This window comes from Idiotropiscis lumnitzeri, chromosome 2 (assembly GCF_059441095.1).
Source record: "Idiotropiscis lumnitzeri isolate Australia: NSW breed Sydney's pygmy pipehorse chromosome 2, RoL_Ilum_1.0, whole genome shotgun sequence".
Lineage (NCBI taxonomy): Eukaryota > Metazoa > Chordata > Actinopteri > Syngnathiformes > Syngnathidae > Idiotropiscis > Idiotropiscis lumnitzeri.
Genome location: NC_142392.1, coordinates 3,724,972 through 3,751,720, shown reverse-complemented (window position 1 = coordinate 3,751,720; position 26,749 = coordinate 3,724,972). Strand labels below are relative to the sequence as shown.

Here is a 26,749-nt window from a genome sequence, read left to right as displayed (position 1 = left end):
CGCATGACGGAGCGTCATGGCCACGCCCCCGCTTGCCCTTTGCAGGTGCTAATATCGGAAGGCTTGGGCCAGTTCGCGCAGGACCCCTCCTTCATCGAGGCCACCAAGGCCGAGCTGGCCGACGCCTGCGACATGACCATCGAGGAGATGGAGCACGCCGCCAGCAACATCCTCAACGGCAACACGCCCGCCGCCGCCGCGCCCGCCGCCTCCCAGCACAGCCCCAACGGCAACCTCCTGCCCTCCCACAGGGACGGGGACCGAGGGGCGGAGGACGGCGGCGAGGCCGGCGGCAACCGAGGCTCCATCCACGGGCCGTCCTCCGTGGAAGAGCGGCAGGAGCTGCTGGCGGGGGGGCGGGGCCAGGAAGAAGAGGAGGAGGAGGAGGAGGAGGAGGAGGAAGTCGGGGGGAGGGAGGAGGGACGCCACCGGAGCTCCGCGGTGACGGCGGGAGCGCGGCAGAGGACCAGCGGGCTGCTGGAGGACGAGGACATGGAGTGTGTGACCAGTTTGTAGGGCCTCTGCTGGACGTCTCGCCATTGGTGGCTATGTTAGGCCCCGCCCCCTTCACACACACGCACCTCGCCTCTCCGCCTGAGGGAGCGGCTCCGAACAGTGAAGCGCCACAAATGCTTTGTACGTCTGAATGTTTGTAGTAAAGTATATCACACTATACTCTATATTATCGGAGTGCGTGCGCGTGCGTTTCCCCTCTTTGTATGCACATTTGCGTGTGTGTGCGCGTGCGTGTCTCTAAAGTGCCTCACAGTTTTCTGACGTCCTCAAAGTGGCGAGCAAAGGCGGCGAAGGGGAAAGGGGAAAAAAAAAAAAAAAAAGTTCCGTCGGCCTTTTTCGTCTTCTGTCGGTGTTGCGCAATCGGGCGGGCGGGGGCGGGGACGGCGCGTGCCACGTCGGAGCTCCTCCTCCTCCACCTCAGTTCACTCGGGATGAAGCGCTGTATCGTCCAAACAAAAAAAAAACGAAGAGCGTCCTCCTCTTCCAAAGGAACGCCCCCCTCCCTCCCCGAGGAATGGACCAACAGCTGCCAAAATGGCTGACAAACTGGCCATTCAGCACCACCTGGCCTCCCTTTTTTCTTTTTTTTTTTTGCCACTTCCTGCTCTCAAACAGGAAACACGACGAGCAGAGACGCGAGCAGCTTTTATTTATTTTAATTTTTTTTTCGACACCTCATACCCTGCCATCTTTTTTTCACCGAGGAGTTGGACAGAACTCTGGCCCCTCCCCCTCGCCCGCCATTTTGTTTTCCTTCCACATGCTGTCTAATTTATCCTTGATTTGTTTGCACAATCGGGGTGCTGGTCTTTCTAAACGTACTTTTAGGAGAATTTTAAGCGGTTTTAATTAACGAAGCAGGGCGTAGACTTTTATTTTGGTCGGTGCGTGTCTGCGCGCGTGTAAGACGAGGGTCCGTTCTCTCAATCAGTATGCACCTTTTACAGATTGTATCTATTTATTTATTTATTTTTCTTTTCCCAGAAGAGAGACGCGAATGTGTGTGTTTTCGACTGGTTACATGCGTACGCTTCAAAGAAAAAGATTTTTAAGAGTAGACCGTAATTTAAGGTAGCATTACAAGTGTGTGTGTGTGTGTGTGTGTGTGTGCGCGTGTGTGGTAATGGGACAGGGTTACCACAGGCATGCTTCCAAAGCGTTTCAAGGTTCGGAATTTTCACATTTTAATCGTCACGGATTTTTGGGGGGTGTTTCTGTTCTGAGGTCGATTTTTATTGATGATTGTGCTTGACAAAAAAGAAAAAAAAAAGTCATGAATGCAGTGAAAGGGCCGTAACACACTGTTATCGTTGATACAAGTCATCTTTCTCTTCAAATGAACTCTTAGGGCTGAGTTTAAAGATGCTGCAAGAATTTTCAATCCATCATGAAGCATATTAGAGGAAGTGTTTTTTTTTTTTTTTTTAGGGGAGGGGGGGGGTCAGTCGGATTTTGTCAGTCTCAAGTCGGAGTTTGTAGCAAGATGCGATGTTGACAGAAATGTGGAAGAATATTTTGAATTGCGATTTAAGGGCGTCGTTTTTAGTTTCAGCGTTGTAGCTCGTACTCAGTAGAGGAGGAGGGTGTCTCAAAAAAAAAATTTGGTTCAGGTATACTAAAACTAAAAAAAAAAGCCTTTTAGAAATAAAAAATCTGCTCTTGAAACGAATTTAAACAAACTGAGTTAAAAAAAAATTCTGAATAGCAAAAATAACCCAACATTGTCTTAGGACCTTTTGGACCCAGCACTGGGTTAGCTATTTCACATAATTTAAACCCAGCAGTATGAAGAGTGTGCTGCAAAAACAGTTGGGTCAAAAAAAAAAAATCAAGTATGGGTCATATAGCCTTAAAACTGGTGCAAAATTGGGTTATTTATGACTCAGCAATTTTAAGAGTAGTTTTTACCCCTTGTTTGTTCTAAATATTGACCTAACACGCTGGGTCAAGTCTTCAACCAGTATAAATAAACCAACATTGCTCTGGTTCCTTTTAGACGCAGCGCTCGGTTAGTTTTTTTCCCCCCAATTTGAATGACTTTTAACCTGGTAAAAATAAAAACGGTACTCTAAAATCAGTTAAAAATAGCCCAAGCATGGGTCATGAAGGGACCATCCACTTGGGTCAATTGGACCTCCACTTTTTGGGTTATTTAACCGAATCCACAAAACAACCCTGAAAATTGGGTTATGCAAAATGCTCTGGGCAAATTTAACTAAATAGAAAAATAAAATGTATCGTGACTTTTGGGACAGCCCGAATTTTGCTGGTACGGCACTGCGGCCCTTATTAACGTGCGTGCGCTGTGACTCCCCGTTGCCTCTCGAGGAGAAAACCACTCGAACCCGGAAGCGACAAAGATCCGAATTGCCACATTTCTCCCAAGAAAAACACTGCCATGTGTCCCTCTTGGAGCTGCTCCTGGCAAAATCTGGATGCAGTATTCAGTACCACTCAAAGCTCACTTGAGGAGTGTGTGTGTGCGTGTGTGTGCCAGGTACACTCTTGTGACATGAGTATTATGCAAACTTAATGTGAATGTGATGTCACGTGGCTGGAAAGCACTGTCGGCAATTTAGGATTCTTTTGCTTACTTGAGCTTCTTTGCGGCTTTGTTCCAATGTGATTTGACTAAAGGCCCCGTTTGACCATTCCTCAGATTTGACCCCGAGTAACCCTGTCCACGAACAGCAAGATATGCAATAACTTTGTCTGTACGGTTCCCACGGCGTGATTTGTATTTTTTTCCCCCCGTCCATGCCAGAGAAACCTAACGTACTTGAAATCAGGTGAGATGCAGTTTAGTATTGACGATGCGTTTACTGACCTGAAATCAGTGTCTTGCTCTTTTTTGTTGCAGTCTGATGAGTGGTAGATGACTTTCTCTGGTCGAAGTGACTGAGTGGTAGGTGTCGCCATGACGACGTCAGAGCTGACAGTAGTGCTGGACGATTTTGAAAAATAGTTTGATCACGATTTATTTTTATTCTCAATATTGCGATTTTTTTTCCAGTCGTATTCCCATGTATTTTTTTTAACAAATAGGAGAAATAAATTACGTATAAAAATTAACAAAATTTTGGTCGCTTAGGTAAAGCGTATGGAAAATAAAGGAAAATGTGATAATATGAAAGACAGATTCTTCATTGCTTCAATTACGGTGATTAATATAAACATAAAAAGATATAAATATAAATAAAAAATAAAGGTTAAAAAAAAATAATTGACCAACCAAAATTACTTTTGTTTTTTTACATTGCAGTTTGAAAATTGCATTCCACTGTCGAGTTGACGTCGATTAATCGTTCAGTTCTACTGCTCAGTTAGTGTACATACAGTATTTGATGTTAAATGAGGTGATTTTGCATATCTTGAAGAGGACAGCAGATTATTTTTTTTGGTTTCTTTGATTCTTGGAAAAAGGGCTGCTCCCACTCCAACGTCGCCCCGTCCCCGGCATATATTAAATAGTGGTGAGCCTTGAAGCCATGACTTAGAGAGGAAAGTGACTTATTTATTGATTCTGATATTTCCCAGAGGGTTTTTCAGATAAAGATGTATTTAAGGCTGGCCGTCGGGCGGCATTTTCTTGATCGCTCAGTTAACTGGTGGCATGGGAGATCTCTCGCTGAATGTTTTGAACTCCTGCTTCCACACAGAATAAGGCAGACTTAACCAATTAATTCCACACAATCTACAGTGGTGCCTTAAGATAAGAGTGACCCCGCTTTGGAGTTTTTTGGAAAAGGAATGCTCACAAATAGCAACAAATATACCAACACTCAAAGGCATATATTCTTTATCCCCTGCGAATAACGACTAATATTACTGCAGACAGTAGGTGTGAAACTCTTCATTTTTGTCTGCGTGACTGCATTCTGCTGCCCCCCAGTGGCCAAGTCAAGAAACTCAGAAGAAGCTGAAATTTGAATTGATATTTTCCTAAATTAGATCAATTTTGTTGAGATTTTTTGGGAGAGATTTCGAGCTATTCCAGTCATTCCAACAATTTGTTTGATCGATAGTCATAAAACTTGTATCTTAAGGCACCACTTTTATTATTACGCCCATACCTAATATATAGAGCGATTCAAAATTGATATCCCCTCACCATAGGCCGACGATTGTATATTTTTCTACAGCATATCTGATTCCTGAATATATAATCAAGAGAATGTCACGGAATTAGAGGTCGGGAATGTATTTATGGCCTACTGACTGTAGCGTCAGCATGAATTTATTGGAACATCCCACTTGAGGAATATCGTGTTGGTGCACTGCGCGTTTATGAGGACATTTTCTCAATGAAATATTCTGAAGGAAGTTGAACCATCAATGAGATGAGTCATTTTATTTGGAAGGGAAAAGCCCAAGAAGCCGATTTTGCATGGCCTCCAATCAATTTCAACCCAGAATGAAGAGCAAGTGTACAGATATTTTGTGGGGAAAGTATATTGTAGAATGCTAGTTTCCATAGCGACCTTATTCTATTTTAGATATAAAATGGAGAAATATTATATGCGTCGATGAAAAGACGGAAACGGACAGTGCAATTAATCGAAGCGAGTTCGCGGGCCTTGAGTTCTTATTTCCCTGATAAGTTTCCTTTCTATGGGCGAGTCTTGAAAAGTGCATGTGCAAGATTGTGAGGGGGGGGGGGGGGGATGATGTGACCAAAGCTAACGGATTGATATTCAAAGTTAAATCAGGTGAATAGTAACAGTGGTGATGACGTTGAAGCGACTGAGGCTTTTTTCTCTTGATGAAAAGGAACTAACTGGCATCCGAAAATTGAGTCAAGACACACGCAGTCACCTTTTTTTTTTTTTTTACAGCTCACAATGAGTCATGCGAGCATGTATGTATACGAGTGTGTGTGTTTGTGTGTGTGCAGCTTTAATGAGCCTTTACTTTAGTGACAGGAAGAAAACTCTCTCGCAGGGTTGTTTTTTGTCTTCTCCTCAGCTGGGAATTGTGCCGAGAGGCGTTCAAAGACCAATTATTCACGTGTAGTATTGGATGACATCACCATGTTTTATTGTCACAAACAAAATGAGAGAGTGTTGAACTGGTGAGGGATGACACAAGCCACACCCCTTCTGTCGCGTGAGGGCTTTTCATTGGCCGACATCACTTAGTCGCCTTGGTTACGGCTGCATGGTCTCACACTTTGACGCAAACTTTCTTCTTTTTCTATGTTGTTTCTTTCCTTTCATTTTAGACTCTAGAAAAGGGAAAGAATATACAAATTAAATCAGAATATTAATTCAATCACTTTTTCTACTCCTATTTTCCAAAAAAAAGTAACACAGAAAAAAACAAGAAAAAATTTGATTTGTAAATAAGTCGTGTACAGTTTGTATCTGTAAGTTGTCAGTCTGTCATTGGTGACAGAGTCTGTCTTGCTTATAACGCACGCTACCAGTAAATAAAAAACAAAAATGGAAAAAGTATATTTAGACTGTATGGTCCCTTGAAAGCAAGTTTTAAATTAATATCTGATGTATATTCCTGTAACATTGCATTTTTATCTGAGGAATGATGTTATTAAAAAAAATTGCAAATAAATTGCATTTCCTAGAGTGGTCTTCTTCATGATCTCTTGTTTCTTCCACGTGTCATTAATACACCTTATTAAAGTATGCCCACTTTATTTCTTGATATTGCTAAATTTAGTTCGTTCAGTTTTTCATTAACACGTTTTAAAAATGACCCTTTTCTGTCAATGTTTTGTAAAAAAACAAACGGATATTCCCCAGAACTAGAAAGCAACATAACCCTCCGCGTGAATTCGCCCAGCTCTCGCGATGTAATGACGCTTCCATGCGGAAGTCACCAGGTAAGTTCCTGTCAAAACATATCGAACGTCTTATTTAGTTAAAAACGTGTCGTAAATCAGAGTTTCTGGAAGCCGAATGAGGGTAAATTAACTTTTCTGTCATATATGTGATAATCAACCAAATAGGTTTGATAGTAGTCGAGACTTTCGGATGCAATTGGAGGTGATAAACACGACCAAAGATTTCGTCGTTGGAAAAAAAACTTGATTTATCACGTCTCAAACACGGATTGCATTGGAATATCGCCCTCCCGTGGCAAATTGATGTAACTACAACTATGGTAACTCCGGCCGAACTGTTTTTTTTTTATTTGAGTTGTAAAAGTTTGTTGTATGATGTAAAAAAAACCATGGTCTTTTGGGAAACTTTTGGTTTTAGGTATGTGCAAGAGGAGGTGATGAACACGACCGAAGATTTCGTCCTTGGAAAAAAAACTTGATTTTATCGTCTCAAACACGGATTGCATTGGAATATCGCCCTCATGTGGTAAATTGGAGTAACTACAACTACGTACCTACGAGCCAAACTGTTTTTTTTTATTTGAGTTGTAAATGTCCGTTGTATGATGTAAAAAATCATGGTCGTTGGAGAAACTTTTGGTTTTAGGTATGTGCAAGAGGAGGTGATAAACACGACCAAAGATTTCGTCGTTGGAAAAAAAACTTGATTTTAACGTCTCAAACACGGATTGCATTGGAATATCGCCCTCTCGTGGCTTATTTGAGTTGTAAATGTTCGTTGTATGATGTAAAAAATCATGGTCTTTGGAGAAACTTTTGGTTTTAGGTATGTGCAAGAGGAGGTGATGAACACGACCAAAGATTTCGTCGTTGGAAGAAAAACTTGATTTTAACGTCTCAAACACGGATTGCATTGGAATATCGCCCTCCCGTGGCAAATTGATGTAACTACAACTATGGTAACTCCGGCCGAACTGTTTTTTTTTTATTTGAGTTGTAAAAGTTTGTTGTATGATGTAAAAAAAACCATGGTCTTTTGGGAAACTTTTGGTTTTAGGTATGTGCAAGAGGAGGTGATGAACACGACCGAAGATTTCGTCCTTGGAAAAAAAACTTGATTTTATCGTCTCAAACACGGATTGCATTGGAATATCGCCCTCACGTGGTAAATTGGAGTAACTACAACTACGTACCTACGAGCCAAACTGGTTTTTTTTTATTTGAGTTGTAAATGTTCGTTGTATGATGTAAAAAATCATGGTCGTTGGAGAAACTTTTGGTTTTAGGTATGTGCAAGAGGAGGTGATAAACACGACCAAAGATTTCGTCGTTGGAAAAAAAACTTGATTTTAACGTCTCAAACACGGATTGCATTGGAATATCGCCCTCCCGTGGCGAATTGAAGAAACTACAACTGCGGGAACTTCCGTCCAAAATGTTTAGTTTTTTTATTCGAGTTGTAAAAGTTCCTTGTATGACGTAAAAAACAATGGTTGTATATGTGAACCTGTCTTCATTTGTTTTGTGTTTTAATAAAGCATAAATGACAAACTACGCTGCCTATTTGTGACACCACACGTCTCTAATACAGAGTGACTCAGAATAACAAATACAATTTCTCAAATCGTATGGTTCAATCTAGTCACGAGGAATTGTCTTTAAATTACAAATTTGAGAGACCAAACACTTGGTCTTAAGTTGTATTGTAAGTTAAGCTTTTTTTCACCACTTGCCCATCTTATTTACCATGAAGTCGCTGAGCAATTCTCAATGGAGTAGCAATTTGAACTTGCAGTCACCTATCGCGTGATCCGTTGTTCCCAATAAATACAAGTAAAAATTTCGCCGGTTCCCAAATCTGATGGTCGAGTGGTATAAGAGTTTGGTTCCGGACCTGGCTGTCAGAGTTCGATTCCCACCGTGTGCATCAACCACGTAAATAAATGAAGATTACGGCTGGGATCGAACCAACAAATTCTATTTATTAAACAGCGTCGTAAACCGTACGACTATACAACTTTGAAATCGCCATAGCGTTCATTCGTATTTACTGGTGGACCATTGCCCTAGTATAGATATTGGATAAAATTGACTAAAAGTTTACTCAACACTTGTCCTCAAATAGTGCAGTGTGTTAACGCCACGATTGCAACGCGTTCCTCCTATTCTCGACTTTGTTCAAAGCCAGTTTATGGACACGTCAACAATTTTCTTTTTACTTCAGTTTTTTTACGTCCTCACGGGAAACCTATTTAACACGTGACTAATTGACAGCTGGTCTTACTTAACTTACCTGACAGCGTCCGTCGTCTCTGCTGCTGCTCTCCACGCATTTTGACAAAGAGGAACATTTAACGTTCTTTTATCTTCAAAATGCAAACTAAGTTTGCAAACGGTTAAGTACCGTCTTAACCCTTTTTTTGTGCTAACACGACACCAGCTTGCTATCTGAAATGTTTGCACTACTTCATCTGCTTTTTAAATTACTGATAAACATTTACACTTAAACAAGCTCAAACACTTTACAGCATCTGGAGAAAAGCTCAATTTGGTTGAAGGGGCACTGCCAACATTTTGTAATTTAACCGAATTAATCAAGTATAGCTTTGTGAATAATTCTCATTTCTGTCCACAGGTGTGAAGTTAAAAAAAAATGGCCGCTCCAAACCAAAATGGCTTAACCCGCTTATCTTTTTCAACGTGGCTTCTTGACAATTTCTTGTTGCTCTCGTTTAATTTCACGTTTCAGTTATCTTGCAGATCATCAAGATGGTGTGCAGCTCATCTCGGCTCTCTTCACTAGTGAGACACAAACACCCACGCACCATTATGCAATTTAAACTTTTTTTTTTAGCATATAGCTCTTGATTCAGGTGGGAACATTTACTCCATGCCCAAAATGTATTGATTTCTAAAGTCAACTTGTGCTGTTCTGTGCTACACTACAAAACCTTATTTTGCTTATTGAAAAATATTAATATGGGTTTCTGTTGCAGTTTTCCTCGACGTCCCTTTTTTTCTTTTTAATTTGGTGAGTATTGAGTCATGACAGCTGGTGGACCAAGATGGTGGCATACGAGGAAGGCCGGCTGTTATCTTCCGGGCTGGAGCACCCTGCAAAACAAAATGGCTCACATGAACACTTGGTAGATTTTTTTTTTAAACTTTTTTTCAGTCCCCCAAAAGCTTCAGCCACAGCAGTCCAGATTCAAAAAGGTACTTCACCTTATCACGCTGAAGTTGGTTTCCCTTCTTTTGTCCACTAGATGGGGCCAGAGGGTCGCTCTTCTCGACTTTTAAATGACATTAATTTGGACGAAGTTAAAAAAACGTTTCTTTTTTTTTTTTAAATAACATTTATTGTATTTATTGATAACTTTGCCAACATCAGTGATATTTAAAAGAATGCTCAGAATTGTTTGCTGATTGTAGTTGAGTAACACATTGCACTTGGGTTAAAAACTGTGAAAAATGTCAATTATGTACTCACACATGTCCAACAGCATTTTCCATCTGTTGACGCCAAATCTCCAGCATGCTGTCATATAAAAAAAAACCAAAAGCAGTGAGCAATGTTAATTCAGACAAACTATTGTTCACTTTTCACCTTCATGTTGTATTTGTGAGCAAAGCAGTGTCACCTCGTAGCCAATTAAACTCAAACTGAAAACGTCAAGTTTAGCACGTTACCTGAACAATGTACGACATGTCCACAGCCGTCGTGGAACGACATTCTTTCATTGTGGACGCCTCTAATATTAAATTAAGGTAACTAGATGGCTTACTAACTACTAACTTTGCTTATTTGTTTGAAGCACACAAAACAATGTTTACGCTCAGGTGTCGGTCAAACAAAATAATACTCCATTTCCGGTTCATGTGGCACTTTAACTTCCGGGTCAATTTTTTAATTTTGATTTTTTTTTTAATTAGATACAATTTATTTCGAACATGCATAAAAACGAGGGTCCAGTATAATATCGCAACTTCCTAACAAATTTAAAAAGAAAAAAGACAAAGCAAAACATTGAATTCATGATTTTGAGGCTTTAAAGCGTCTATCGAGTTATGAAGGGGCCGTTTCCGCAAGTACTATAGATGATAAAATAGTTTCATGCCAGGTGGTCTAATAAATGCATTTATTATTATTATTATTATTATTAGGTAGGACAGCAGCCGACCTGGCTGAAAAAAACTCTTAGCTTGTTGACGCATGCCCGTTGATTTACGGTTAGGTGGCCGAGAAAGTTCAAAGGTGAATGGGCGACAAATGGCAGGTAGAAAATTGCTTTGCCGGTTCACCGGGATTTTTTTAAATGTTTAATGGCATCTATTTTTACATGTCCATCTACGATGACAGACCACGTACACAAACTCAAGATACAATGCTGCACCCACGAGAGACGGGACGGGATACACGCGACATTGGAGACCCGCCCCCTCTGTGTCAGAGGTTGCGATTTTCCCAGCAGTGTGAGTACGTCCCTCTCGGAAGCAAATAGACTCTCCACACCTTCATGGAGGCACTTGCACCCCTAAATCTGATGTTTGCATGACGCCATGTGTGGGAGCCGTGGAAGAAACACACCTGGACATTACGACGAGGACTTCTCCTTTGTCAGCCCCGTGGTCAAATATCTTCTCTTCTTCTTTAATTTCCTCTTCTGGGTGAGTCTGTTGGTTTTCAAATATGTTGGTTGGGGAGCCAATTTCGCTCCAAGAAACGGTCAAAATATCAAAGAATTAAAGCTGAGCGTTATGCACTTAATGAAGTCTCTGGTGAATTTAAATTTCCGCATTTTGCCAAGTAACTCACACTTTAAACGTGCCGTTGAATGTCCACAAAAGTTCAACCGATCACATGACCACAGCAGTGTGGCAGCTAAAAGTAAATAATTGTTTTTTAAAGAGAAACAGAGCGGCACCGTTCTAAACAAACCAAAGTCCAAATCCATGTTCACTTTAAGTAGATTTGGATTCCAGAGTAAACTCCGTGGAAATATGCACACAAAATGAACACAGTCACTGGTTTAGAATGAGACATTTATATAACACCTAGCATGAGTGTGCGGCTGCAGGTCGTGCATGGACAAGATGAGAATGTGTAAAAACCTGAAGCGTGGAATGTGCAGATGTTGTTGCACTTGCCCCTGGCACTCGACGGAATTTCACATATAGGATAATCACGCGTACACATAGACAGTGCTTTTGGCAAAGATTGTATCTCATATTTTAAAATTCAGTAATTATAGCAAACATGTGCTTCGTTTACATCTTTGGGGTATAACTGCATGCCCTGAAAAATCAAATAAAATAAATAATAAAAACAAAACTAAAATGAAGCATTTTCAGGAAATAATACAGGCCAATGAAAACAAACAAACCCACTCTGGAAAAAAAATAAACTAACCATAATAATTCCCCCCAAAATCCGAAGCTATTATTACTGTAGTTAACCATTCACTCGCACACCAAAGTCAGTCTCATGTATCACTACATCATCAGTGACGCCTCAAATATTTTGAAAAAAATGACTACAGCAACAGCAGAAGGGGAGAAACTCACAAATGTATTGGAGAAATTATATCATTATTCAAGACCCTCACCTGCATCACTTCCACAAGAGGGCGCAAATTCCCCCGTGCAAACACCAACGATTGACATGTCATGCAATTAAGACCTGGAAAATAATTTCTCATATTTAAAAAAAAAAAAGCCTCTTCCCCTGTGCGGCCTCACATAAACCATCACTGTTGCACTGTAATAGTGCAAAATGTTTCACTTTTTCAGCGCTGACAAAATGGAGAGTTCAGGTTTCTTCACACAAACAAAGAGAACCAGTGAGTCACGGCGCGTTAGTGCAGTAACTGGATCCACATCATTCTGTGATAAACTCAAATTCAATACAAATAAAAAGAGGCCTTATTTTTAGAAGCAAAATGAACATTGGCTGCGAGCGTAAATCAAACTGTTGTTCTTTTAAGTGTTTTCGTCAATGGCACCACTCCCAGGACAAGTATGAACACAAGCTACTCACGTCACGTTTCTTTTGCTGAATGAAGTTGTAAAGTGTGTCATTAAGATTCTCCGCATGTGTCGTTGTTGTGCAGCTCATCGCCTTGGCCATGATAGCTATTGGTGTGTACGCCCGCATCGAGAAGCATGCCGGTAAGCCGTCATGTTTTCGGCGTGTGGTCGCTCATCAAACATGTCGCACAAATCCAACTCATGATGGTGCTTTTCTTCTCATTCCATAGGGACGGCGTTGGCGTGTCTCGCCGTGGACCCGGCCATGATGCTGCTGGCGGTCGGCGTCCTCATGTTTATCATCACTTTCTGCGGCTGCGTGGGCTCGCTGCGGGAGAACATTTGCCTGCTGCAGTTCGTGGGTCGCCATTTTGTTGGACGGAGACTTTGGGAAGCAGAGTAGCTCACTTTGTTCATTCTTTGCAGTTTTGCATCAGTCTGACGATCATCTTCCTGCTTCAGTTGGCGGCTGGGGTGCTGGGATTCATCTTCTCTGATAAGGTAAAATAAATGATTTATTTTTTGTTTTGTTATAATTTGATTAATGGCATCTCCATTCATTTAAAAGGGAAAAGATGATTTGAGTTGAAAGTATTTGGGGTTACAAGCCAGGTCAAATTTCACGTCAAGCTCAACGCACTGAGAGGCAATAAAGATATGTCGCCCTCTGTTGGTTATTTTATGTCATGACATGTCATTGCATGTTTTTATGCTATCTCGGTATTTCTTTCAAGCCAACTAATAAAGTTTTTTTGTTTTTTTCACAGGCCCGTAACAAAGTGAGTGAAATGATCAACAACGCCATCGTTCACTACCGAGACGACATTGACCTTCAGAACCTCATCGACTTTGGCCAGAAAGAAGTCAGTCACTACCACACACCGTTTTTAATTCTGTAAAAAAAAAAAAAAAACATCATCATCACATGCCTTCAGTTTAGCTGCTGTGGAGCTGTAACCTACACCGACTGGTCCATGAACATGTACTTCAACTGCACTGACAACAACCCCAGTCGGGAACGCTGCTCTGTGCCTTTCTCCTGTTGCATCATCACCAAAGAAAAGGTTCCATCTATTTATATTTATCCTCTATTTTCTAGAGAGCGTTCATCAACTTTATGCATGTTTGTGGGGGGGTGGAGGTGATTAACACCATGTGCGGGCAAGGCATGCAGGTAGTGGAATACATCAAAGCCGGCAACACCATCCACACCAACGGTTGCATCGACAAAGTGGTCGACTGGATCCACAGTAACCTTTTCTTGTTAGGAGGCATCGCACTGGGGCTGGCCATCCCTCAGGTGGGACCACACACACACACACACACACGCGCGAAAAACATTGGGCTAACAATGGCGGCCTTTTGCAGCTGGTGGGCATCCTGCTCTCTCAGGTTCTCATCAGCCAAATCAAAGACCAGATTGAGCTGCAGAACTACAACCTCAAACACCGCACCGACCCGTGGAGATGATCAATCGGAACGGAGCTTTTCGCACATGTGACACCCGCAAGCCTTTTGACCTCTTCTCTCGAACTTAACGTTAAGGAACTGGTAAATATAGATATAGACTGTTACGGAAAAAAAAAAAAACAACTTGTTTTTCTTGGGGGTGTTAAAACAGCAGTTGAGACAACTTTGAAATATAAATTATTTACATTTATGGCAACAATGTTAGTTAGCAAAACAAAGCAATCTACTTGTTTTCTTCAATTTGCTTAGTTGTTTATAAGTTGGAGGTTAATACAAGGGTCAGTAAGTTGTTGAATTGCCCAATTTAACATTTTATCGAAGTTTGTTGCCTTTGACTTCAACTATATATAAACTCATACGGTTTGTGAGTTAATTTAATACAGCGCCATCTGCTGGATTTTCTTGCGCATTTACCCACACTTTGGTAAATGTCCACTGCTGTCGTTATCGAAAATATGTTTTCTCTACTTTCATCTCGCTCAAGATGTTAACTCATACAATGTATCGTATTTTTTGCGTTTGTGTGCATGTCTTTCGAACTTCTCCGTTGTTTATTGAGCATGAGCGACAAGCATGCGCACTTGTGTGTTAACGTTGGCGTCCATGATGCTGCATTTGTGTAAAAAGGAAAAGTTATTTTTGCAGACTTTATTTTTAATAGAAGTTTTTGTTACGACAATATTAACAAGTCAAGAGGATTTTCATTTCATCTTACGTGAGTGTTTTGAAACTTTTGGAATTTGACTTTGTATTTAAAAGTTCCCTTTGTGTTACATATCTGAAAAAAAGTTTTAAACAGATTTCAGTGTTTTACTGTGCTATGTGACAACAACAAAAACCGCCTTGTATGGTTATTGAAAGTTACTACAAAGTCATTTCTTGACTGAATAAACTTGGTTCCGAATACTGACGTCATTATGTTTAAATATTGCGTGCAGAATATTGAAAAAAAAACGAAAACGCCCTCAAACACTCCAGCGGGCCAATCAAAACATTTGCAACTCTATCTAAACATGACTAGTCCATGTTACGCCTACACTCTTAAGGACTGTGCGTGTGTGTGCGCGCATGCGCGCGAGGGAGAGTTGCCTGGATTTCACTTTGTGTGTGGTCCTGTTTTTTTTCCATCTGCGTCTGCGTCCTCAAGTCGGAGGAGGTAGTAAGGAGGCCCAGACACTCACACTGACGCACACGGCCTTTGAGAACAGATTTTCATATGCGGTTCCATCTTAAATAAATCAATCAAAATAAACATTTATAGAATTGATTTTTGTATTCATAGTTGTGTTCTGTAGGTATTATTTTTATTTAATCTTTATTTTTTTAATGGGAAAAATGAAATGATGTACTGTATGCATGATATTCCTGCCATAAGGCACGTCCCCCCCCCCCCGTATGAGCAGATGGGGGATGGGTGATGGGATTTTAGGTTTTGCTCCGTGAAAATTCCTAAGACAAGTTGGAAAACTGTGAGGGCGTCTCACTGGGACCACGTGACATTGCCACCCTTGGAATCATCAGATAAATAGGTGCATTTACTTAAAAAAAATAAAAACAGAAGATGGGATGAGGAGGAGGAGAATGGGGGGGGGGTGCACCGAGCAGGAGAAAAAGTGGGTGGCGCATGCGCATTGCCAGTTGGAGCTCCAGTTACACTTTTTCAGATTTTGGGGATGTGGGGGGGAGGGCGAATCCGCAACTTTCTCAACATTTTCCCACCGAATAAACCCCAACCACTAACTTTTTGTGTCCTCACATTGTCGAGTTTGATCATTTTATCCACGTTTTGGGATTTCTTTACCGCCCTCTAACGATGGAATTTGAAGAGGAGCCAAAGGGAAAAAAGCACGGAGGGGTTCGCGAAGGAAAAACTTTGGATCGTCCTTAAACTTGTGCTCATCTTTTAGGATCTTTCAGTAAAGAAGCGGAACTGAAAGAAACATGCATTTTGAACCTCGACAACAATCGCTCTACTAAATCAGCCAACTTTATCGTCATTTTTGCACGATTTAAGCCTCCCTCCCCCTTCGTGTTCAACCCCCCTTCCTCTCGGTCCCAAGATGTCCTCCCAAGTTTGGAGCGCCTTTGTTGGCTTGTCCGGGATGCTGTGCGTGCTGGCCGTGCAGCTGCCCCACAACGCGACCATATTCGAGGACAAATGCAAAACGACGACGACGTGTGAGGCGCTCAAGTACAACACATGCCTGGGCTCACCTCTGCCGTACACGCACACATCCCTTGTGCTGGCAGAAGACTCCAGCACGCAAGAGGAGGCTTTTGAGAAGCTGACCATGTGGTCTGGTGAGTTGTAACACTTTTCACTCTTATTATTTATCTCTAACTAGATTTTAACGTGATTCTATTGTATTTATAAAGGGAATTTGCAGAACGCACACTCCCCCTGCTGGCCATTTTCTGTATTTGAATTGACCGTTTATATTTTGTCCCCTGAAAATGGACGTCACAACAAGGTTCACACCACGTTGAAGGCGCTAAAGTTGTTGTAAAGTTTAACTTTTAAATTGACTGTGTTTTAATTTGGGTCGCTGTGGTGGTACAAGGATGAGATGTTGTGATGTCATTTTGCAGGTCTGCGTAACGCTCCTCGCTGCTGGTCCGTCATCCAGCCTTTGCTGTGTGCCGTCTACATGCCCAAGTGTGAAAACGGCCGAGTGGAGCTGCCAAGTCAGAGTTTGTGTCTGGCCACGCGTCGCCCTTGCAGCATCGTAGACCAGGAGCGCGGGTGGCCCAACTTCCTTATATGCGAGAAATTCCCTGTGGGCTGCTCGGTATGTCGACGGACGAGGAATCCTCAATTTTGCCAATCCGGATCCTGCTTTTAAGGATTGTCTTTGTGTCGCAGAATGAGGTGCAGAAGTTGAAGTTCAACACGTCGGGTCAGTGCGAGGCGCCGCTGGTAAAAACGGACATCCAGTCCAGCTGGTACAAGGACGTGGAAGGCTGCGGCATCCAGTGCGACAACCCGCTTTTCACCGAGGAGGAGCACGACGACATGCACGCCTACATTGCCTACTTTGGCACCATCACCCTCCTTTGTACCTTCTTCACCCTGGTACTTTTTCTTTTCAATTAATTGCTCCAGAGTATCCAACATTCCCAATATTTTCCAAAATGTTTCAGCCCTAAACTCACCCTAGTTTGTCTTCAGGCCACATTTCTGGCCGATTGGAAGAACTCCAACCGCTACCCGGCCGTCATCCTCTTCTACATCAACGCCTGCTTCTTTGTGGGCAGCATCGGTTGGCTAGCGCAGTTCCTGGACGGCGCCCGCGACGAGATCGTATGCAAGAGCGACAACACCATGAGACTCGGGGAGCCCTCGTAAGTCCCCCCCTCGCATCGCCCGCTGAGAGCGCGCGGGAGTGAAACATTTTGTTTCCTCCGCAGTTCATCCGAGACCTTATCATGCGTGACCATCTTCATCATCGTGTACTACTCGCTCATGTCCGGAGTGATTTGGTTCGTGATGCTGACGTACGCCTGGCACACGTCCTTCAAGGCGCTCGGCACCACCCAGCAGCCGCTCACCGGGCGCACTTCCTACTTCCACATGGTCACGTGGTCCATCCCCTTCGTCCTCACCGTCACCATCTTGGCCATCGCTGAGGTACGTCGAGAACATTCTTAATTGGGGGAGGAACCGCTTGGCTACTATGTTCTAATTAATTTGCTCTTAATTTGAAAAGGAAAATGTATCGTTCCTGTCACCAACATCCAACATGAACCGATTTCCATTCTTCCCCGTAGGTGGATGGCGACTCAGTGAGCGGGATCTGCTTTGTCGGCTACAAGAACTACAGATACCGCGCCGGTTTCGTGCTGGCGCCCATCGGCGTGGTGCTTGTGGTCGGTGGCTACTTTCTCATTCGAGGTCAGTCCCGTCCATCCCGTCCTCAACCCTCACGCGCTCATCCAGTCCGCTGAGAATTTTTGTCCTTGTAGGTGTCATGACCTTGTTCTCCATCAAAAGCAACCATCCAGGTCTGCTGAGCGAAAAAGCAGCCAGCAAAATTAATGAGACAATGCTGAGACTTGGTAGGATTTTTTTTTTCTGGTTTCCATCATTGTGTGACGATGCAAACAATCAAAAACCAAATATTCTGTTCTTGATTTATTTTTATTTTTTTCAGGCATATTTGGCTTCTTAGCTTTCGGCTTCGTTTTCATCACCTTTGGCTGCCACTTCTACGACTTCTTCAACCAAGCCGAGTGGGAGAGAAGCTTCCGGGAATATGTGCTGTACGTTTCTTTTTGTCGCCTTTTTTGTCCAATAATTATTCCGTTACAACGTAGCACTCTCCAAAATATTTAGCTCTTAGACTACATGCGGTTAAAGATCCTAACAGGTGCTTTGATACGCTCGACAGGTGCGAGGCCAACGTCACCATCGCTTCCCAGACCAACAAGCCGATCCCAGAGTGCACTATTAAGAACCGGCCCAGTTTGATGGTGGAGAAAATTAATCTGTTCTCCATGTTCGGCACCGGCATCGCCATGAGCACGTGGGTGTGGACCAAAGCCACCATCCTCATTTGGAAGCGCACTTGGTGCAAGTAAGTCAATCACGTTAAAATCTCTCTCATCTCCTTCACGGTACATGATCACATTTTTTTTTTTCCCGCCTTCAGGATCATTGGGCGCAGTGACAACGAACCCAAGAGGATCAAGAAGAGCAAGATGATTGCCAAGGCTTTCGCCATGCGGAAGGAGCTGCACAAAGACCCGGAGAAGGAGCTATCCTTCAGCATGCACACCTTATCACACGACGGACCGGTCGGTAAGGACCTCATGATGATCCTGAGGAAAAGTATCACCTAGTGGTCGATCGTTGTAATAACACGGGAAATGCGATCACATTTTGGTGCGAAATGTTTGCTTGGTCATTTCTTTAGCCGGGATCAACTTCGACATCAACGAGCCGTCCAATGACATGTCGTCGGCTTGGGCGCAGCACGTGACCAAGATGGTGGCTCGGCGGGGCGCCATCTTGCCACAGGACATCTCGGTCACACCCACAGGAACGCCGGGTGAGAATTTGAGGCGTTGTTTGATTGTGACTCACCACACGTGACCGAAACACTCACAATGTGCTTTACTTTTTTTTTTTTTTTCCTCCACTGTGCTTTACAGGTAAAAGCAGCTAGCTAGCTAACACTTTAGCTAGCATGTCACTGATGCGAACAAACACACTCAAGCTCCTAAATAACTGGAGAGGGGCAACGCATGTCCTTTTAGCCACGCCCACAAATCAGAAAAACAGAAATGATAAAAATCACTTTAACGCTACATAGTTCTCAATTTTTGCGCATGAATTGCACAGTTACCTGAAAAAAAATTGTAATGTGTTCACAAACAAATCTCTAAATTTCATATTTTGCGTTTCATCCATAGTTCCGCCCCCTGAGGAGAGGAACAGGTTATGGATGGTGGAGGCCGAAATCTCCCCAGAGATGATAAAGCGAAAGAAGAAGAAGAAGAAGAGGAGGAAGGAGGCGCATGTAGCCGCAGAAGAGGCGGCGACGACGACGGCGGCGGCGGACCACCAGGCGTATCCCCAGCGGGAGTTTGGCCGCAGCTCGGTGCCTCGCCTCCCCAAGTTGCCTGGCCACCCCGGCCTGGTGGCCAACCTGCGGGAGCAGCAACGACGACAGCAAATGCTGGAGGACGACGTCCTACCGGGATCCTACCCGGACTTTCCGCCTTTGCCTGGCGACGAGCGGTGCCGCTTGCCGCCCCATCAGAGCGCTCGGAGCAGCTACGGTCGCGGCCTGTTCTCGGACCGCCCGGAGGACCTCGGCCTGGGCCCGCGCTGCCCACCTACTTCCTCGTTCTGCATCCAGGAGGGGCTGTCAGAACGGATGGCGCACGTGGCGAGGGTGCCCGCTGGCCGGCGGGTCGGCTACGGCCCCATCCATTCGCGGACTAACTTGATGGAGGCGGAGCTTATGGACGCTGAATCAGACTTCTAAGATGCACTGACAATGAGCTGAAGAAAAAGTGCTGGATACTTTCAAAACTTAAGTGCACCTATTTTTTACAAACAAAGATTTTTTTTTGTATTTTTATGGAAAGGGATAACAACAAAAATATTTTTGTACTGCAAAGTCCGATCCAACATCCGTGGCAACTTTATGATGGAACTCAAATGAGGCAGCTATAAAATGGCTTGAAAAAAATTATTGTGTAGAATATTCTGGAAAAAAAATAACAGCATCATCCCATCTTCATGGCAGGTTACCAGTAACATAAAACCATTCATAAATAATGACTTTATTTTCCATATTCCTAAATCGTCTCCATTCACTTTTTAGCTTGAAAATTCTCCAAATGTTTATGCACTAACTTTAATCTACGTTGCTTTTACAATACACTCAATAATAGAAGGAAATAATACACTATTGTCTTAGAAAGTTTCTATAGTTGTTGTTCTTGTCTTTTTTTCTTCCTTTAATGATGATTTTTTTTCTAAAATCACACAAAGCACATAGCAATATTTCAATTCCCTTTTCTTGTATTTAAATTTTGACACAAAATCCACGTACTGCATTCCTTTTTCACGTCTCTCTATGTGAGCATGTATATAAGATGTTCATAGATATCACACAAAGGGTATTATTTGTACAGATTTATATATACAAAATGTTTCTCTTCCTGTTACTGTGGGCTAATAATGCTGAAGTTATATTTCCCCCTTTTTTTTTTTTTTTACACACACACAATTCTATGAATTCTCTTCTATTCTTGTGAAACGTTTAGAGAATTATTTATATTAGCAGCTCTGGTTTATGAAACTAAATTGGATCTAAGGTCAATCCCAAAATAATATCGAATAAAATGAAAAAAAAAAATCTGATTTTTCTGGGCCTTTAAAAGCACCAAGCTCTGTTTTTGCGCTTTGATTTCTCAGCTGTTATTTGTGTCAATTTGCCCTTGTTGCCTCACGACTGTTTTAAAAATAAGTCACTTTTATGATTCTGTATCTGTTTTTACATGTAAATAAATGTAATCGTACACTTTGCATGAGTTGGCCATCATTAAGCTATTACCAGCCATCCCAGTGATTTTATTCTGTAGTTTAAACCCCTTCCACTCATTAAATATACTGTTCGTATATTGCTCATTACATGTCAGAGTCATTGTATTTATCATACAACACCAACAACTACATACATTTTTATACTTTTTAGAATGTAACGCTTTTAATTTTATATAACTTTTTTTTCTTCGACGCTGCAAAAAAATAATTTAAATAAATTAAACATAAACCCGTTTTGGCTATTTTTAACATATATTTTAATTTATTCATTCATTGTTTTAAACAAACAAAAGTCCGACCAAATCACACAAGCACGTAAAAAAACAGGACAATTAAAAAAATATTTGACGTTTATCCATGTGCCAGAATTTTCTCAGCTAATTACCATAGCCCCCTCCTCTTCCTCTTCCTCCTTCTCCTCTTCCTCGCCACTGTTTTCTTGCTTCTCTTGGTCGCAAAAAAGCAGCGTTTTGTGGTCAAACCAGCATCGAACTGCGTAGTTGGAAAAGAGGAGAGTAAAAATAAAAATCCATAAAGTTGGACAGCAGGCTGAAAGTGGACATGTCGCTCCCGAAATCCACGCTTGTGTCTGTAGCAACAGTCGGCGACCAGGAGAGCTTGAGGCGGAGATCCACGGAGGCCTCCACAGGTGCACTTTTTTTTCTCTCTCTCATTATTCATTTTGCTTACTTCTAACATTCACCACACAATTAGTATGTTATTATTGTAAGCGACATTTTTTATTGAGCTTTTTTTTTTGGAGTGGTGGACTTCATTGTTCTGTTATTTCGAGTGTAATCGAACTCACCTGTGGAATAGAACCTGGACTGGAATCTGAATTTCGGCTTCTAATTTAATGTATTTATATTTTAATTTGTTGTGCAATGTCTTATTTGACATGTTTATTTTGTATGTAAAATCATCACAAAAATTATTATCCAGTATATTGTTAATTCCAGATCAGAAATTCTTGAAATTGAACGTGTTTGACAGCTAGCCAAGTTGTTGTCATTGTTTTTATTGGTTTGGAATAGGAATCTATTTTTATTTTTTGTATTTAATTGCCTAATGTCTTATTGATGTCTTTATTTTCTCTTAGGGCTGCTTGATTATGAAACAAAATATGAATCATGATTATTTTAATAATATTGATTAGTCAAATGATACAGATTTTTTTGGTACAAAACAAAAATATGTTTAAATGTATACAACATTTTTGGACCAAACATTTAATAAAACTAGTTATTTAAAAAAAAAAGGTGCAAATGTATAAATTGGTATGGTAGCATTGGAGTTTACTTGCTATACTCTTATAAATTGCCATAGAACTGTTGTACCATAGCAACTTTTTTTGTCGTCTATGTGTTGCAACAATGCATTGTTAATGTGATCAGTTGTAGTCCCGGGGTGTGTGTGTGTGTGTGTGTGTGCGTGTGTGTGTGTGGGGGGGGTGGGGGTGTGTGTGTATGTGTGTGTGTCATGCATGACTCTCAGGAGTTTGTTGTTAGTCACACCCACGCCCTTTTGTGACCTTTCGGCCTTTCATGTTTCCGCCGTCCAGAAAACAACGATCAGGAGCCGAATCGCCCAATTCCAAGGATACTGTCCCAAACCGAGCACCTCTGTGTCGGGCCGCAGCACCCGGAGCTCATCGTCAACGCCGCTGAATTGCCCTCGCCTGACTTTTCCGCCAACCATTTCTGCCACTACACGCCAAAGTGTTCCCTAGCTGTGCACAGAGGTGACGTACGGTGCACTCTCACTTCACATTTGGATAAATGTTGACATAAATATTTTTAATGCAGCTTGCACGGGAGCACACGGCAACTCGGCACGCTCCACGCCGTCGCGCTACTGCGAGGAAGCTTGGCATGAAAGCACCTCCAAGACCACCATCAGGGCTGAGAATGAGGTGGAGGCACACAGGGAAGCCAACAACTACAAGGTAAGCAGCTCTTAATTCCACTTTATTTTAAAGGCAACCTTTCTAATCTTTTGTTTTTTGGGGTTTTTTTTTGGCTTTGTAGTTTGGCTTCCGAAAATGGAGAGGCAACGTCACAGACAGGCCCATCGAAGACCGATCAGATGTGATTAAAGAACTCTACTCGGACGTGAGCATCGTCAAGCCACAAGGTCCTTTGAATTCATTCAGCACAATCTAATACAAAAGCTTCTGTTGAGGGGGGGGGGGGGGATTCACTAAAACCCATTTTTGTGCTTTCCAGGCTCCGTGGTGACCTTGGGTAACATTGTTTATGTGATTTTATTCGGCTGGTGGATTTCTTTAACCTACATCTTCATTTGTTCTGTGATGTTTCTGACGATCGTTGGCACCCCATATGGTTGGTATGGTCTTCTCTGGGAATCATGTCTATGATTTTTTTTGTTGTAATCTTTTTTTTTTCCATTAAAGGAAAATTATGTTTAAAGTTGGCCTGGTACTTTATCTGGCCCTTTGGGAAATCAGTGGAAAAGGTAAAACACTCTGTAAAAAAGGTCTCTGTTATTTTCCACGCGTCTTGATGTGCTTTATCCAGATGAGATATGTTTCCTTTTCTCAGGCTGCTTACTTCACAAAAAGACCCAGAGCGAAGCACCCAAGGTTTGAGGTCATTCCCGAAGAGAGTGACTTCGAGGACAACAACGACACGGTCATGGAAAACGACACCGGGCCTCTTCTGGTGTCCTCCCCTTTACCCATTGAGTTGCCTACGCCAGAACTAACAGTTCGAACCAGGCCGAAACACTGGGTAAGACAGATAATTTAAGAACTTTTTCATTGAACAAATGAAAACAAAAGAAACAATCATGGATGCTCAGTCACTCAACGCACTGATTGGCTACATAGCCAATTACTCTCTCATTCCCTAACGCATACGTCACTCACCAGGCCAGGTCCTGCCTTTTAAAGCCACACACATTCAAAGTCACAGATACTACAGTGGGAAAAATGAGGATAGCAAACCCAAGTGGACAAAAGTAACACCATGTTTTGTGTTGATGTCGTTGCTTCATAAAATATTTTTATTACTATTACTTATCAATTTTTGTCCTAAACGCCCCCCTCCAAACCCGCAGTGTCGCGTAAGCACCTACGTGTGGCTGCTCCTGGGCTATCCCATCCTGGCAGTGATGCACGCAGTAGCCTGCGTCATCTCCTGGCTTCTGGTTTTCACCATCCCCGTCTCCAAAATGAACGCCCACACACTCACCATCATCCTGCTAATGGCGCCCGAGGACGTGTGCATACGGGCTGTAGAAACGGTAACCGGAAGTTGCCCGGAATCACAAGTCCGTACTAAGTCACATTGTCCTTTTAAGACGCATCGGTGCAAGGGGAGAGTCATCCTTTGCTGCTACCGCGCCGTCAACGTCTATTGCTACAAGTACACCGTACAAGGGATCAGCATCTTTGCACTGAGTATCCTTTTAGAAAGTCTTGACAAATTTACCGTGTTGCTTTTTATTCTCCTTACATCCATGCTCCCTCGCAGATCTCCTCCCCTTTGTGATAATCACGTTGATTATCGGCTATATTGACCGGAATCACAAATACTTCAGTTCCGAGACCAAGTTTGCCACGGCCGTCACGTCCATAATCCCGCTGTCCTACTTCATCGGAGTGGGCATCGCCAGGTAGCTAACTGTTAGCTTCCGACTACTGTTTTTGGCATGCAACGTGTGTCAGAAAAAAATCCAGGACTGGTGTGTCAAAAGATATTTTTTTTTTTTAACGCCATATTTCCGCAGCATTTCAGCTCAGAGCAACTTCGCCGTGGGCGCGGTGGTGAACGCCACGTTCGGCTCCATCACCGAGATGACCTTCTACATCACGGCGCTGCTGCAGGGCCACCGCGCAGCCTCGAAGTGCTACGAGGAGGTCGTCAAGGCCGCCCTCACCGGCACACTGCTGGGCTGCATACTCTTCATACCCGTAAGCGATCTCACCGGATTCTGGTTGGGCTCAGTCATGTGAATGAACGCATTATGTCACCCAAACAGGGCGTCTGCATGATTATTGGCGGCATTAAACACCGAGAGCAGCGATTTAACAGCCGCTCGGCTGGTGTGAGCTCGGCTTTGCTGTTCATATCCATAGGAGGTATGTTTGAAGTACAGCCATGTTTTGTTTCAGCAAAGGGCAAAAGCAGTTTTCTCTTTTATTTCGTTTTTTCTTTCTCAGGGGTTTTTGCGCCCACCCTCTTCGCCAAGACATTTGGCAGCCTGGTGTGCGAGAGTTGCTCCAACATCCCCGGCAATGCCAGCGTGCCTTTCGTGTGCAACGACTGTCACTACGACACGGTCAGCTGCTGTTAATTCCAAAACGGAACGCTTCCGAATACTTGAATGTTTTGTTTTTCGTTGCAGAGTAAAACGGACCCCCGCTTGATTATGATGCATATCGAGTAAGTAGGAGTAGAATGTGAACGCTTTGGAATAATGGATTTTTCCATTATAATTTATTCACTGTTTGGAAATAAAACATGATGATGATTATCAATATGACTACCAGGCCTCTGGTGTACATCATCTCCGTCCTGCTGCCTGCCGCATACCTCATCGGCTTGATGTTCACGCTAAAAACCCACTCGCACATCTACGACATCCACATCAGTGAAGCCGGCCATGCCCACGGTCAGTACGCGGTCGACGAGGGAGCCGCCGCCGCCACGCTCCCTTGTAGTAGCGAGGGCGCCGCTGGCCCCCTCCTTGCCACCAACTCGTCCATTAATGCCAGCATTTCCGCCCCCGGGCACATTGCCACAGGTGTGTAGAGCATCCTTATTTATGCATGCGGGTCACAAAAAAAAAATAGCATCCATGTTTAAAAGCAAGTGAAGTGGAAGGTGGGTAAGCATACAAATATTGAGGCCGCAGATCACGACAACGACGTGTCATGCAGGTCACCATGTGGTCCACTGGTCACGGTGGAGGGCGCTCGGCGCACTCATAGCGGCCACGGTGCTGATGGCCTGCTGCACCGATCTTGTCACGGAGAACATCGAACCCTTGCTGACCAACTCCTCCATCTCCCTGGTACTAAAAAAAAAAAAAAATTTACAGTCTTTTTATTTAACATCGAGGCCGTTCTCTGTGCTTTCTTCAGTACTTCATCGCCGTGACTGTGTTAGCGATGGTTCCCGAGCTTCCCGAAATTGTCAACGGCATCCAGTTTGCGCTGCAGAATAACATCAGTTTGAGGTACTTCACTCATCACATGCACACGTGGTTATGTTTCATAAACGCACTTCAAACTTTTGATTCCAGTCTGGAAGTGGGCAGCTGTATTGCGGTGCAGGTGTGCATGATTCAGATCCCGCTACTTGTCCTCTTCAACGCATTCTACGTAAGTAAATTCACTTTTTCCTGATATCCAATACAAGAGCTTTAGTGTGCAGTAGCGCTTTTGATACGTATACTAATTTTATAAAATATGTGGACAGGATGTGGGATTTGTGCTGCTGTTTAGTGACATCCATCTCTGGGCAAGCATCTTCAGTGTCATTCTGGTTAATTATATCTTCATGGATGGAAAGTGTGACTACTTTCAGGGTAAGTCTGTGATGTTTTTTTTATTTTTTTCTTAATTTTTGTGGAGGATTATTAAAATGTTGGTTCGTTTGCTTGTAGGCACTGCTCTGGTCGTGGTCTACCTCATCCTTTTGGCTCTATATTTCTTTGCTCCATCCCCACCCGCTTGTTAATCTACTGGGGCTATCTTAAAAATAAAAAATCCAATCCAGTATATTCTTGGAAGCGTTCAGCAACTTAAGAATTCCAAGTGTTACACATCTTGCCGTTGCAGTTCTATGTAGATATTTGTTATTTATTCTCGGTTCTTTGTAAAATATGCTCAATAAAGACAGTTTATTATTCTT

The 26,749-nt window shown here is 42.8% G+C and overlaps 4 protein-coding genes and 3 long non-coding RNA genes across 29 annotated transcripts in view; 6 read left to right on the top strand and 1 right to left on the bottom strand.

Annotated features, from left to right (window-relative positions):
• cacna1c (calcium voltage-gated channel subunit alpha1 C) overlaps positions 1 to 5,342 on the top strand; it is an 85,619-nt gene extending 80,277 nt beyond the window's left edge. For all 18 annotated transcript variants that reach the window (XM_088288259.1, XM_088288245.1, XM_088288257.1 and 15 more), the window contains one exon: positions 46 to 5,342. In XM_088288259.1, the coding sequence (XP_088144385.1) occupies positions 46 to 516 (471 nt within the window). In that variant the 3' untranslated portion in view covers positions 517 to 5,342. The remainder of the gene's footprint in view (positions 1 to 45) is intronic.
• A 988-nt stretch (positions 5,343 to 6,330) lies between these two features.
• LOC148341323 (uncharacterized) lies at positions 6,331 to 7,077 on the top strand. 3 transcript variants are annotated; one of them, XR_015842160.1, is made up of 3 exons: positions 6,331 to 6,355; positions 6,482 to 6,636; positions 6,735 to 6,936. It is a non-coding gene; the product is annotated as an uncharacterized LOC148341323 (long non-coding RNA). The 3 variants fall into 3 exon arrangements; XR_015842161.1 differs by lacking the exon at positions 6,331 to 6,355 and adding an exon at positions 6,963 to 7,077 and having other exon boundaries at positions 6,385 to 6,636; positions 6,735 to 6,839; XR_015842159.1 differs by lacking the exon at positions 6,331 to 6,355 and adding an exon at positions 6,963 to 7,077 and having other exon boundaries at positions 6,385 to 6,636; positions 6,735 to 6,842.
• Positions 7,078 to 7,140: 63 nt separating this feature from the next.
• Positions 7,141 to 7,867, top strand: LOC148341322 (uncharacterized). The gene is made up of 3 exons (XR_015842158.1): positions 7,141 to 7,275; positions 7,374 to 7,481; positions 7,603 to 7,867. It is a non-coding gene; the product is annotated as an uncharacterized LOC148341322 (long non-coding RNA).
• A 757-nt stretch (positions 7,868 to 8,624) lies between these two features.
• Positions 8,625 to 14,717, top strand: tspan33a (tetraspanin 33a). The gene is made up of 9 exons (XM_088288985.1): positions 8,625 to 9,532; positions 10,677 to 10,984; positions 12,427 to 12,484; positions 12,574 to 12,701; positions 12,770 to 12,844; positions 13,111 to 13,206; positions 13,279 to 13,407; positions 13,485 to 13,643; positions 13,712 to 14,717. The coding sequence occupies exons 2-9, from the start codon at positions 10,877 to 10,879 to the stop codon at positions 13,811 to 13,813; spliced, it is 855 nt and encodes a 284-aa protein (XP_088145111.1). The 5' UTR covers positions 8,625 to 9,532; positions 10,677 to 10,876; the 3' UTR covers positions 13,814 to 14,717.
• On the bottom strand, positions 8,681 to 10,170 carry LOC148341321 (uncharacterized). The gene is made up of 4 exons (XR_015842362.1): positions 10,007 to 10,170; positions 9,807 to 9,854; positions 9,542 to 9,609; positions 8,681 to 9,430 (listed from the first exon to the last, which is right to left on the bottom strand). It is a non-coding gene; the product is annotated as an uncharacterized LOC148341321 (long non-coding RNA).
• Positions 14,718 to 15,503: 786 nt separating the features above from the next.
• smo (smoothened, frizzled class receptor) lies at positions 15,504 to 20,466 on the top strand. The gene is made up of 12 exons (XM_088288261.1): positions 15,504 to 16,114; positions 16,403 to 16,602; positions 16,677 to 16,886; positions 16,983 to 17,155; positions 17,222 to 17,441; positions 17,582 to 17,705; positions 17,777 to 17,869; positions 17,965 to 18,073; positions 18,202 to 18,387; positions 18,463 to 18,611; positions 18,727 to 18,861; positions 19,226 to 20,466. The coding sequence occupies exons 1-12, from the start codon at positions 15,874 to 15,876 to the stop codon at positions 19,801 to 19,803; spliced, it is 2,418 nt and encodes an 805-aa protein (XP_088144387.1). The 5' UTR covers positions 15,504 to 15,873; the 3' UTR covers positions 19,804 to 20,466.
• A 799-nt stretch (positions 20,467 to 21,265) lies between these two features.
• On the top strand, positions 21,266 to 26,741 carry cax1 (cation/H+ exchanger protein 1). 4 transcript variants are annotated; one of them, XM_088287850.1, is made up of 20 exons: positions 21,266 to 21,519; positions 22,432 to 22,611; positions 22,676 to 22,815; positions 22,898 to 23,003; positions 23,096 to 23,212; positions 23,284 to 23,345; positions 23,432 to 23,620; positions 23,949 to 24,134; positions 24,192 to 24,291; positions 24,365 to 24,506; positions 24,621 to 24,804; positions 24,873 to 24,972; positions 25,054 to 25,172; positions 25,239 to 25,276; positions 25,384 to 25,505; positions 25,774 to 25,907; positions 25,978 to 26,072; positions 26,139 to 26,217; positions 26,315 to 26,423; positions 26,502 to 26,741. In XM_088287850.1, exons 1-20 carry the CDS (start codon positions 21,432 to 21,434, stop codon positions 26,573 to 26,575), a joined length of 2,364 nt encoding a protein of 787 aa, XP_088143976.1. In that variant the 5' UTR covers positions 21,266 to 21,431; the 3' UTR covers positions 26,576 to 26,741. The 4 variants fall into 4 exon arrangements, with proteins under 4 accessions (XP_088143976.1, XP_088143974.1, XP_088143975.1 ...); XM_088287848.1 differs by having other exon boundaries at positions 25,384 to 25,637; XM_088287849.1 differs by having other exon boundaries at positions 23,949 to 24,291.
• Positions 26,742 to 26,749: the final 8 nt, after the last annotated feature.